The 13,812-nt window shown below is 44.4% G+C and overlaps 1 protein-coding gene across 3 annotated transcripts in view; it reads right to left on the bottom strand.

Annotated features, from left to right (window-relative positions):
- The window catches only part of LOC148149526 (uncharacterized), a 60,985-nt gene extending 52,883 nt beyond the window's left edge, over positions 1-8,102 (bottom strand). The window contains exons 1-2 of one of the 3 annotated variants that reach the window (XR_015757795.1): positions 7,775-8,102; positions 6,720-6,835 (exon numbers count right to left, since the gene is read on the bottom strand). Coding sequence is in view for 2 of the 3 variants with exons in the window: in XM_087989501.1 (XP_087845627.1) it covers positions 6,720-6,835; positions 7,811-8,033 (339 nt within the window). In the remaining variant the exon portion in view is untranslated. The remainder of the gene's footprint in view (positions 1-6,719; positions 6,836-7,774) is intronic. The other 2 variants (XM_087989501.1, XM_087989502.1) reach the window with 2 other exon arrangements.
- Between the last annotated feature and the right edge of the window lie 5,710 nt (positions 8,103-13,812).

Raw genomic sequence — 13,812 nt, 5'->3', positions numbered from 1 at the left:
TGCTTATTGATTGAAACTGTGGATGAGTGCCATGCCTCTAGGAATTCCCTGGCTGTTCTCTGTTTGGTTTGTCCTATAATAGTAGTGTTGTCCCAGTCGAACTCACGTTACTTGTCATCTGCGTGTGTGGCTACTAAGGATAGCTGGTCGTGTCCTTTCTTGTCTAGTTGGTGTTCATGGATGCGGACCGTTAGCGGTCTTCCTGTTTGTCCTATATAGTGTTTTGTGCAGTCCTTGCCTGGGATTTTGTACACTACGTTGGTTTTGCTCATGCTGGGTATCGGGTCCTTCGTCCTGGTGAGTTGTTGTCTGAGTGGCTGTTGGTTTGTGTGCTGTTATGAGTCCTAGTGGTCGCAGTAGTCTGGCTGTCAGTTCGGAAATGTTCTTGATGTATGGTAGTGTGGCTAGTCCTTTGGGTCGTGTCATGTCTTCGTTCCATTGTCTTTCCCTGAGGCATCTGTGGATGAAATTGCGTGGAGTTTGACCCCACCCCACAGCTCACCAATAGGATAAACAACACACTGAGAAACCTACAACAAAAACGGACAGATAACCAGGTTTGACCTACAGAGAATCAAAACTGAAAGCAACAGCACCCTCAGATTCTACGAACTACCTAAAGTGCACAAACCAGACATCCCACTCAGACCCACAGTATCACTACCAGGGATACCATCACACAAACTGGCTAAAGAACTACAGCAGAAACTGAAACACCTGATCAGCGGATCCAGACACTCTATACAGTCAACACAGGAATTCTTGGACATCATCAGAAATACACACATAGACAAGGAAGAAGCTATGGTCTCATTCGACATAACGGCACTGTTCACCTCTATCAACAAAACCCTAGCCAGAGAAACAATAGCCAACCTGCTGGACATACAGAACAGACAACAGGACGGTGAACCTATCAACAAAGATGGCATACTCAAACTACCGGACCTGTGCCTCACAACACACTTCACATTCAACAACCAAATATATGAACAAATCAACGGCACACCCATGGGCTCACCCATCTCTGGGCTCATAGCAGAAGCAGTAATGCAAAGATTAGAACAAACAGTCTTACCGCAAATTCAACCCAAACTCTGGCTCAGATATGTGGATGACACCTTTGTAATCGTTAAAAACACAGAAATAGAGAACACACACCGGATCATCAAAGCCACACTCACAGGAATCCGATTCACTAGAGAGGAAGAAAAGGACAACCAACTCCCATTCCTAGACGTGATGGTACAGAGAACACCGAACGGAGAATTCACCACAAAGATATACATGAAAGACACACACACAGACCAAGTCTTAAACTACGAAAGCAACCACCCCAACACACACAAAAGAAGTTGCATCAAGACACTGTTCAAAAGGGCCACAACACACTGCAGTACACCAGAACTGCAAAAAGAGGAAGAAGAACACCTCTACAATGTATTCGCCAAAAACGGATACCCCGCAATTTCATTAGGGATTGTCTGTATGGATTTGCTAGACGACTGTCCTCTGATATTGATGAGGGCCGTACAGATGATGTGGTTTATATGGAGTTCATTAAGGTCTTTGACAAGGTCCCACACGGAAGGCTGGTCCAAAAGGGAAGATCCCATCGGATCCAAGGTACGTTGGCAAATTGGCTCCACAATTGGTGGAGGGTTGGTTTTGTGATTGAAAGCCTTTGCCCAGCGGGTGTACCACAGGGATCTGTGCAGGAACCATTGCTGTTCATTATGGACATTAATCACTCGGATGTGAAAGCAGAAGGTAACATTAGTAGGTTTGCAGGTAACATGAGGGTGTTGTCCACAGTGAGGGGGATGGACTCAGGCTGCAGTCTGATATCGATCAGATGATAAACTGAGCAGAGTAATGGCAGATGGAGTTTACTTCTGATCACTGTGAGGTAATGCACTGTGGGAAGTCGAATAAACGAACGATATACATCATGAATGGTAGGTCCTCCTGGAGTACTGAGGAATACAGGGACCTTGGTGGGCAAGTCCCTGTATGTCTGAAGGTGTCAGCACAGGTAGACTGGGTGGGGAATACACCTGAACTGGGAACAGGAGGGGGACCCACATCCTGGTGGGGAGCGTTGCTGGAGCTGCTCGAGAGGATTGAAACTCGTCTGGCAGGGCTGTGTGACCCCAAAGAGTCGTAAGGCCAGAAAGAAAGTTGAGGCTGGTACAAATGTTCAAGAGAACAATATAAGTAGACAAGGCAGGCAAGAACATAGCAGACAATGAGGGAAAACTGGTGGATTAAACTGCAGTTATTTCAATGCAAAGGGCCAGACAGATAAGGCAGATGAACCCAGAGCGTGGATGGGATCATGGGACTGGGATACCATAGATATTACAGAAACACAGCTGAGGGAGCAACAGGACCAGCATCTCAATGTTCCGGAGACAGATGCTACAGGAAGGATAGAACAGGAGGCTAAACAGGAGGAGAGCTGGTGGTTTTGATTGGGGGAAACATCCCAGCAGTACCTCGAGGGAGTATTCATGCAGCATCGCCCAGTTAAGCGATATTAGTGCAACTGAGAAATAAAAATTGGCCATTAGTTTTCTATGGTCAGACTACAGCGATAGGCAATGGGAGATGAAGGAGCAAATATGTCAGGAGATTTCAGATATCTCTTAGAATAATAGGGTTGTAATGATAGGGGATCTTAACCTTTCCAAACCTGGACTGGGATTGCTACTAAGTTAAGCATTTGGATGGAAGGAATTTGTTAAGTGTGTTCTGAAAACTCCCAGTCATTATGTAAGTGGCCCAACTGGAGAATGGGGCAAAACCTGACCTCCCCTTGGGAAACAAGGTAGGGAACGGCACTGAGGTGTTAGTGGGGGAACACTTTGGAAAGTTACCACAATTGTATTAATTTGAAAATAGCGATGGAAAAGGACAGGCCTGGTCCACAAGTTAAAGTTATTCAACGGACCAAGATAGTATTAGACATGAATTTTTAAAGTAGATCTGGGGAGGCTATTTGCAGGTAAAGGGATGTTTGGCAAGTAGGAATATTTTAAAACCGAGATAAAAGGAGCGTTCAGCGCCAGCGTGCTCCTGTTAGTGTGCAGCTCAATGCTAACAGAATTGGGAAACACTGGTTGAGTCTCGAGGCTCTGGTCAACAAAAAAAGGGGTCACATGTCAGATATAACTGGCTGACTCAAGGGAATCCCTTCAGGAGCATCGGGGCTGTAGAAATACACTTTGGATGGAAATCAGGAATGTAAAAAGGGGACATGAGATAGATTTGGCAGAGAAAGTTAAGGAGAATCCAAAGAGGTTCTACAAGTGTATTAAGAGCAAAAGAAGAGCTCGGGACAAACCCGGTATCCTTAGTGATCAATGAAGCAAACGATGTGTGAAACTACAGGATCCGAAACAAATATTTCACTTTGGAACTTACTGTGGATAAAGACTGGGGCGCTCAGGGAACTAAACAGTGTTTGGCCTGACCACTATTGGAATACTGTGTGTAATTCTGGTCTTAATGCCATCGGAAGGATGTCGTGGAACATGAAAGGATTCAGAGGAAATGACCAAAGATGTTGCCAGGGTTGGAGGGTTTGCGCTTCAGGGAAAAGCCTGAATAGGCTGGGGCTGTTTTCAGTTGAACATGGGAAGCTGAGGAGTTAACCGATAAAAGGTGTTTAAAATCATGATGGTCATCGACAGGGTCAATTGACAAGGTCATTTCTCCAGACGAGGGAAACTTTTCAAAGGGGTCTAAAGGACAACTGGCTCCCGCAGAGTGGATGGAATAAGCTGCCAGAGCAAATAGTGGAGGCTGATAGAAATACATTTAAAAGGCATCTGGATGGGTGTATGAATAGCAAAGGTTTAGAGGAATATTGGCAAAATTGTGGCAAATGCGACCAGAAATGCCATGCAGGAGTTGGTCCGAAGGGCCTGTTTCCATGCTGTACATCTCTATGACTCAACGTCTTGAAATGAGTCCACAAGATAGAAAAGGAGGTGCTGGAGGTTTTAAAACACAAAGGTAGATAAATCCCCAGGACCTGATCAAATGTATCTCAAGACATTGTGGGAAGCTGGTAAAGAAATTGTAGGGCCCCTAGCAGAGATATTTGTACCATAGAGAGCTGCATGTGATAGGCTGTTAGACTGGAGGGTGGCATTGTGGACAGTGAAGAAGGTTTTCTGAGATTACAAAGGGATCCTGATGAAATGTGTGAATGGCTGAAAACTGTCGATGGAGTTCAATCTGAATAAATACGAGGTAATGCATTTGGTAAACAAACACGGGCAGAGCTTATACAATTAATGGCAAGACCTCCGGTAGTGTTGTAGAACAGAGGGACCTCAGGGTTCAGTTACATAATTCTTTGAAGTTTGCAACATGGAGAGACAGGATAGTTTAAAAAAAGGTGCTTGCCTCACTTGTTTTCATTGCTCAGTCCTTTGGATATAGGAGTTGGGAAGTCATATTGAGATTATACAGGCCATTGGTGAGTCCTCTTCTGGAATACTGTGTCCAGTTCTGGTCGCCCAGTTATAGGAAGATTATTATTAAGCTGGAAAGGGTTGGGAGGAGACTTACTGGGATGTGGCTGGGTACGAAAGGCTTCAGTATAAAGAAAGGCTGAATAGGTTGGTATTTTTCACTGAAACCTGAATGTTGACAGATGACCTCATAGAAGTTTATAAAATCATGAGGAGGATAGATAGAGTTAATGGGAGTGTCTTTTCCCATGGACAGGGGAGTTTCAAGACAAGGCACTACATTTTTAAGTTAGAGGAGAGACATATAAAATAAAACACATGAGAGGCACATTGTTACACAGAGGGTGGGTTGTGTGTGAAATGAACTTCCCAAGGAAGGGGTGAACATGGGGATAATTACAATGTTCAAAAGACATTTGGATTAGTACATGAATAGGAAAGGTTTGAAGGGATATGATCCAGGGACAGGCAGGTGGGATGAGATCCGTTTTAGAGTATGGTTTGCGTTAACCAAACAGTGTGGTATGACTCTTGACTATGATTATAATGTTGCGTCATTAATTAAGAAAGGCTGCAAGAGAAAGCCAGGGAACTACAGACTGATGAGCGAGACATCAGGGTGGGTCAGTTGTTGGAGGTCATTCTGAGAGGTAGGCCTTACATGCATTTGGAAAGATAAGGTCTGATTACGGACAGCCAGCATGGCTTTGTGCATGGGAAAACACGTCTCACAAACTTGACTGGAGTTTGCTCAAGATGTGACCAAAAAGATAGACGAAGGCAGAGCAACAGACGTTGTTTCTGGCTTCCGCAAACCCTTGTTTAGGATGTAGCATGATACATTGGTTAGTAATCACAAGGGATCAGGGAGAGCTAGCCAACTGGATACAAAATGGGATGACAGTGGGAGACAGAGGGTGGTGGGAGAGGGTTTTGTTCAGACTGGAGGCCTCTGATCAGCAGCGTGCTGTAAGGATTGGTGCTGGGACCACGGTTGTGCACCATTTACATTAACAATTTGAGTGAAAATATAGGAGTCCCTGTTAGTATATTTATGGATAGCAAGATTAGTGGAAGAGTGGGCAGGGAATATAGTTATCGAAGGGGATGTTAATCAACTGGGCGAAGGAATGAAAGATGGAGGTTAATTCAGGTGTTGGATTTAATTCAGACAAACCAGGGAGGACTAACACAGGTAATGGTTGGGCCCTGGACAGTGTTGTCGAACAGAGAGAGACCAAGGGGTGCAGTTACATTGTTTCTTGGATTGGCATCGCAGGGCGACAGGGTGTTGAAAACAGTAATTGGCACACTTGTCTTCATTGGTCAGAGCATTGAGTACATGAGTTGGAGATATTGGTAACACTGTCGTCAATATTTCTCTTGGGCAGAAGAGGCCACAGGGTGACCTTATAAAGGTTTATGAAAACAATTAGGGTCTAAGTAAGGTGAATTGCCAAGGGTAGGTGAGTCCAAAGCTAGAGGCATAAACGTGAGGTGAGAGAGCAAGGATTTAAAGAGGGAGCTGAGGGGCAACATTATCCACAGAGAATGGTGCATAGACGGAACGGGCTGTCAGAGGAAATGGTAAAAACAAGTACAATTACAACATGGATGAGTCACTCGGGCAGGTACGTGGAAAGGAGAAGGTTTGAAGGGATATGAGCCAAACACAGGCAAACGTGACTCATTCCATTTAGGAAACCTTGGCCAAAGAATCATGCCGCACAGAAACAGACTCGATGTCTCTAGTTATTGGAGGAGGAGACTATCGTGACAAGGCATGTTGTAGAGACTGAAGCAAGTTACAGCGATATGGATGGTCATCTGGACTGGAGGTTTCAAATATGTGAAATAATTGGTGAGAGGGGAGGAGATGACAGAGATAGGAACTGTTATAGGAGTTAGAATGATTGAAGACACTGGTCCTCAATACAAGCCATTGATACAGTGTTGGAGAGGGAATAGGGAACAGAAAGATCCCACCCTCTCGTGGGAGGCCTGCATTCCCCTCAGTTGTTCTGATGCTCCCTAAGAAAGCACAGGCCTGAACTGATAACTGGGAACTCCCGATGCTGTCTCATTACAATAAAACTTGCAGCAGGCGTGGTGATTGAGCCTTGGGTGTGTTTGTACTGTGTTCCCCCTCCAGCACTTTCTCTATGTCATGTCTTGTTAGCTGATGTTTGGATTACCCCTTATTACTTTCTACTCTGTGCACTGGAATGACCTTACCTGGCAACAGGATTTATTGAAGACTCCCGACCTCCCTGACTTTGTCTTTCTGGCTGACCAACCATCGTCCCAACCAGCAGTTGGCAAGTCTATTGAGTCAGGAACTCCATGAGTACCTGTAGAAGACACAGAAATAGGCAGAATGGGAAATTAGACTAATGCTTTGAGGATTACACATATAGAATGGCACTGAGCCCACAGAGATCTGGAAAATCCCACTCTACATTCCTGACCTGTACTGCCTCATCTCTCTGGAGTGGAGAATTCTGTTGGCTCATGATCTGGAGTAGCTTCAAGAGTGAGAGTTGCTGACAGAGGCAGCAATTAGACCCACACAGTGGAGAGGTACTGAGTCACATCACCAGAGTGCCGGGTCAAACAATTGTGCAGGAAGAAAGAGTTTTGATTCATGTTGCACTGGGATATACAAATTGTGAGCAGGCAAAGTGATGGCCTAGTGGCATTATTGCGTGACAATTTATCCAGAAACTCAGCAAGTCTTCTCTGGACACAGGTCCAAATCCCACCATTGCAAATGATTGAATGTGAAGTAAATGCTTCAAAAACGATGTAATTAAAAACCTGTAAGTGAGTATTAAACAATTGCTGATGTTAAGAAAAATCCATCGGGTGCATTCCTGTCTTTAGTGAAGTAATCTAAGGTGGGACTAGGATATCACAGGTATTACAGAAACAACAGCTGAGGGAGGGACAGGACAGGCAGCTCAATGTCCCAGGGGACAGATGCTGCAGGAAGGACAGAAGGGTTGCTGAGAGAGGAGGAGAGCTGCTGGTTCTGACTGGGTGAACCATCCCAGCAGGACTGAGAGAGGATATTCCTGCGGGACCGCCCAGTGACGCTGTGTCCGTGGGATTAATCAGTAACAATGGGTCTTCCCTTTCCTCTGATTGTTCTTCAGACCCCGAGAGCCCCGCCCCCTGCACCTTGACCTTCTCAAGATGGCGTCCCTCAGGCCCGCTCTCCCTCTTCCCTCAAACAAATGGCGGCCGTGACCCTGGGCCACTTCCCTGATCAGGGACCGCCGCCTCCTTACCCGGGCCTGGAGGGTCTTTTTTGAGTTTGTTTTAACCTTTATCCGGGATTTGTGAATTCTCTCCGCTCCTTTCTCCCAGCGAGGCTCCCACACACTGGCTCTGAGCGCCGCTCTCTGAAGCCGATCGCAGCCGCTGCCGGAGAAAGCAGCTCCATGTCGCTCTCTCCGTCGTGATCAATGTGACACTGCGCATGCTCTCCATAGAAACCAAACTGCGCGTGCGTCTGAGGTTATCAATTCGTTCATAGAGAATATTCATATCTGCACAGACTGATGGGTAAACTATTAGTCATTAACAATTGCTCTGTCGAGTTACAGACATAGCGATGTCTAGCATGCAAATAGATTGTCCGATCCAAATCAACCATACCGGCCAGGTATGTACATTACCAATCGTTCCGGGAGTTTTAAAAAAAAGTTTCTTATTCGAGTTGTGCAAATCGATTTGAAATATGTACGTTATCAGATTTACATTTCAACTACAGTATTTCTTAAAATCTCACATTGATTTATGAGAGAGGTTTAATGCTCCACTATGGAGTGAGAATGATCAATCCTGCAAAATAGTTTGCTCTCTGACCAATCTTGAAGCGTTCACTCCCGAGAATGCTTTGTCCCCTCTCCTCTCGCACTTTGGCCGCTACTCGGTCCTCCTGTTCCGCCTCTTCCTCCCAGTTGCAGAGTTGATTCAGGCGTGACTTAGCAGGCAGGGGACAAAGGAAGTTCGAGTCGATGTTTGTGACGCGGTGAAAATATCCTTAAACTTGGAGCGAGAGGCCTGGGTTCAATTCACAGCTTGTGCAGGTGTGTGTAATAACAACTTTTAGCAGGTTCATTAGGAAAACCAAGGGGAGTCAGGAGTGAAAACAAGAGAAAATGCATGCAATGTGGTGGGGCTCTCAATGCTCAGATGATTTGACTCTTACCAAGCGTTTCAGGGTCCCAGTACAGACCGTTGCACTCCTCTAAGTGCACAGCCAGATACCACGATTGTGGGGCACAGTGTTGTGGTGGGATATAGAGGTGCTTTACTGGAAGGCGCTCAGTTTTTGTGTTGAAAACAGTTGAGAAGGAGTCGGGTTTTATATGGAGCTACTTGTCCCCCTCCTGTTGCAGCATCTTACTATTGCCCTGACTCTACCTCATACAGGGAGAAAGTTAGGACTGCAGATGCTGGAGATCAGAGCTGAAAAATGTGTTGCTGGAAAAGCGCAGCAGGTCAGGCAGCATTCTCTACCACGTACACGTTTGGTAGAGATCAGTGACACTTCGTAAGCCCACAATACAAGATCCATCACTTTGTTTAAGACAGTAAAAATCTCTTGTAGCACAATAGTCAGAGAACAATACAGCGCAGAACAGGCCCTTCGGTCCTTGATGTTGCGCCAACCTGTGAACTATTCTCAGCTCGTCCCCCTACACTATCCCAAAATCACACATATGCTTATCTAAAGGATTGTTTAAATCTCATTAATGTGGCTGAGTTAACTCGATTAGTAGATAGTGGACTCCATGCCCTAAACACTCTGAGTAAAGAACTTGCCTCTGACATCTGTCTTAAATCTATCACTCCTCAATTTGTAGTTATGCCCCCTCATACACACTGATGTCATCATCCAAGGAAAAAGACTTTCACTGTCTACCCGATCTAAGCCTCTGATCATCTTGTATGTCTCTATCAAAATCTCTCTTAGCCTTCTTCTTGCCAATGAGAACACGTTCAAGTCTCTCAACATTTCCTCATAAGACCTTCCCTCCAGACCACACAACATCCTGGTAAATCTCCTCTGCACCTTTTCCAATGCTTCCACATCCTTCCCGAAATATGGGCACCCGAACTGCACACAATATTCCAAATATGGCCGCACCAGTGTTTTGTATAGTTGCAGCACGATATTGTGGCTCCAGACTTCAATCCATCTACGACTGAAACCTAACACACTGTATGCTGCCTTAACAGTACTGTACACCAGGGTGGCAACTTTCAGGCATCTATGTACATGGACTCCAACATCCCTCTGCACATCTGCACTACCAATAATCCTTCCATTGACCCAGTAATCTGCCTTCCTGTTATTCTTCACAACGTGCATCACCTCACATTTAGCTGCATTGAACTCCATTTGCAACCCTTCAACCCAATTGTGCAGTTTATCCAAGTCCCCCTGTAACCTGTAACATTCTTCCACACTGTCCACTACTCCACTGACTTTCGTGTCATCTGCAAATTTACTAATCCATCCACCTATGCCTGCGTCTAAGACTTTTATAGAAATGACAAACAGCAGTGGTCCCAAAACAGATCCTTGTGGCATACCACTAATAACCGCATTGGAGGCTGATTATTTTCCATCATCCACCACTCGCTGCCTTCTTTCAGAAAGTCAGTTTCTAATCCAACCTGCTAAATCACACTCGATTCCATGTTGCTGCATTTTCACTCACAGCCTACCATGTGGAAACTTATCAAAGGCTTTACTGAAGTCCATGTATATGTCAACTGCCCTACCCTCATCTATATGCTTGGTCACCATCTCAAAAAACGCAATGAGCTTTCTGAGACATAAAACCATATTGACGATCTGAAATCATATTGTTGTTTGCCAAACGATTACAGATATTGTCTCTTATAATTCTTTCCAAAACCTTTCCTACAACAGAAGTAAGGCTCACTGGTATATAATTACTTGGGTCATCTCTACTGCCCTTCTTGATCAAGGGCATAACATTTGCAATCATCCAGTCCTCTGGTACTGAACCTGTAGGCAAGGACGACTGAATATCAAAGCTGACGTATTTGCTATCTTCTCCCTAGCTTCCCAGACAATCTACAGATAAATCCCATCTTGCCCAGGGGACTTATCTACTTTCAATCCTTCTAGAATTGATAACACCTGATTGTAACCTCGATCCTTTCTAGTCTAACATCTTCTACCTCATTATTGTCTGCAATATTCTCATTTTCCTGAGTGAAAACCAATGAGAAATGTTCATTTAGCACCTCTCCGATTTCCACAGTATCCACACTCAACTTCCCACTTTTATCTTTGATTGGCCCTATTCCTACCCTATCCTTTATTCTTCACATACCTATAGAAAGCTTTAGGGTTCTCCTTTATTCTTTTCACTAAAGACTCTCTTTGCTCTTCTTAACTCTCTTTTAATCCTTCCTAGCTGATCTGTAAGTCTCCATCGCCTCAACTGTACCATTTGCCTCATCAACACATAAGCCTCTGACTTCTTCTTAACAAGAGATGCAATTTCTGTGGTAAACCACGGTTCCCTTACCTTATCACTTCCTCCCTGCCTGACAGGGACATACCTATCAAGGACACGCAATATCTGTTTCTTAAACCAGCTCCACATTTCCATTGTCTGCATCCACTGCATTTTGCCACCCCATTCTATGCACCCTAATTCTTGCCGAATCGCATTGTAATTGCCACTGCCCCATCGATAAGTCTTCACCTGTGATATCCCTTTCCACCGCTAAACTAAACATAACTGAATTATGATCACTCTCTCCAAAGTGCTCACCTACAACTAAATCAAATACCTAATCCGATTCATGACCAAGCACCAGATCCAGTGTGGCCTCCCCTCTTGTCGGCCCTTCAACATACTGTGTCAGGAAACCCTCCTGTACACATTGGACAAAAAACTGATCCATCCGATGTACTAGAGTTATAGCATTTCGAATCAATGTTGGGGAAGTTAAAGTCCCCCATAATGACCACCATGTTACTTTCACTCCTACCCAGAGTAATTTTGCTAATCCTCTCTTCCCCCTCCCTGGAACTCTGCGGCGCCTATAAAAAATCCAAGCAGTGTGACCTCTCCTCTCCTGTTTCTAACCTCAGCCCACACTACTTCAGTAGACAAGTCCTCATCAAATGTTCTCTCAGCCACCGTTATACTATCCTTGACTAACATGACATGCATGGGCCCATTGCGGTGCTTCAAACTCCATGAGGCAGCCATACTGTCTATGACAGACAGACTCAGTCTGGAACCTCCTCTGTCCTTAAGACCTTATGCACTGCCTACACTCCTCCATTTCCCCTTTGCATGTTCCCTTTCCAACCCACCCCACCTGCATCACTCCACAATTGGAGCTGTCAAGGGCAGAAGTCTGTGGAATACTGTTCCTAACCTTCTCTATCCTCCTTTTAGATGTATTTTAAAATCATTCTCTTTAATCAATGTTTTGATCATCCATGAAGCACCTTAGGAGATTTGCCATTGTGAAAGTTTCCATACAATGCAAGTAGTTGTTGTTATTGCTGTACATTAGGAGAAACAGGAATGATGCATTCAAAATTCTAACAAGATAGTCACTGATAGGCGCAGTGTATAGGCCAAATAATAACATCACATTGGGATGGGCAATAAACGAATGAATAACTAATGCCTGTAAAAAATGGTACGGTTATTATCATGGGTGATTTTAATCTACATGTAGATTTTTCAAACCAGCTCTGTCAGGGTAGCCTTGAGGAGTTCATTAAGTGTATCCATGATAGTTTTTTTGAACAGTATGAAATGGCACCGACAAGGAGCAATCTATCCAAGATCTGGCCCCTGTGCAATGACACAGGAATAATTAATAACCTCACAGTTAGGGATCCTCTTGGAAGAAATGATCACTGTCTGGTTGAAGTTAGAATTCATATGGAGAGTGTGAAAATAAAATCTAATACCTTGGTCCTGTGCTTGAACACGGGCAACTAAAATAGAATGAGGGAGAACCTGGATAAAGTAGACTGGAAACAAAGGTTTATGGTGGGACAGTTGATGAAAGATTTTCAAAGACATTTTAGGAAGTGCTCAGCAAAGGTATATTCCAGTGAAAAGGAAGAACTGTAAGAAAAGGCGGTGGACAAAAGATAGGGAATTCTACACAAGTTAGTTTATTCTCTGTGGTTGGAAAGATGCTTGGGTCTATTATCAAGGAAGAAATAGCAGGGAATCTCGATAGAAATTGTCCCATTGGGCAGACAGCATGGATTCATGAAGGGTAGATCATGCTTGACAAATCGTTTGGAATTCTATGAAGACATTTCGAGCAAGGTGGACAACGGGGACCCAGTGGATGCGGTGTACCTGGATTTCCAAAAGGCCTTCAACAAGGTGCTGAGCCAGAGGCTGTTGCATTATATAAGGGTGCATGGGATAGAGTATCAGCATGGATAGAAGATTGGTTGACTAACAGGAAGCAAAGAGTGGGGATAAATAAGCCTTATTCTGGCTGGCAATCAGTAACTAGTAGTGTGCCTCTAGGATCAGTGTTGGGACTGCAATTATTTAGAATTGATACAGATGATTTGGAGTTGGGGACCACATGGAGGGTGTCAAAGTTTGCATATGACACTAAGATGAGTAGCAGAACAAAGTGTGTGGAGGACTGGGAAACTTTGCAGTGGAACCTAGATACATTGAGTGAGTGGGCAATGGTTTGGCAAGTGGAATATTATGATCATAAATGTAAAGTCATACTCTTTGGTTGGAGTAACATTAATAAAAATATTATTACTTGAATTTTAAAAAGTTGCATTATTTGCTATGCCAAGGCACCTGAACATCCTTCTGCAGGAGGGTTGGTCACCAGGTACAACAATCAATTCAGAAGGCAAATGGAATTTTGTCCTTCATTGCTGAAGGGATTGTGTTTAAAAGCAGAAGTTATGTTCCAGCTATAGTGGGTGCTGGTGAGGCCACACCTGGAGTACTGCAGGCAGTTTTTATCTCCTTACTTGCTCAAGAATGAACTGGCACGAGAGGGGGGTGCAGAGGAGGTGAACTATGTTGATTCCGGAGGTGAGGGGTTTGGTTTAAGAGACGGCGTAGATTGGGATTATATTCATTGGAATTCAGAAGAATGGAAAGATATAAAATAATGAATGGAATGGATAAAATAGAAGTAGAGAGGATGTTTCCACTGGCAGGTGAATCTAGGACAAGAGGGCATCACCACATGATTACAGGCAGCAAATTTAGGAGTGAATTGAGAAGGAATGTCTTGACCTCGATGGAGTGCA

Source organism: Chiloscyllium plagiosum, unplaced genomic scaffold (genome assembly GCF_037043375.1).
Source record: "Chiloscyllium plagiosum isolate Xiang-an unplaced genomic scaffold, Cpla_swu_hap1 HiC_scaffold_8, whole genome shotgun sequence".
NCBI lineage: Eukaryota > Metazoa > Chordata > Chondrichthyes > Orectolobiformes > Hemiscylliidae > Chiloscyllium > Chiloscyllium plagiosum.
The sequence above is the reverse complement of the archived record's forward strand: the minus strand, read 5'-3'. Positions and strand labels throughout refer to the sequence as shown.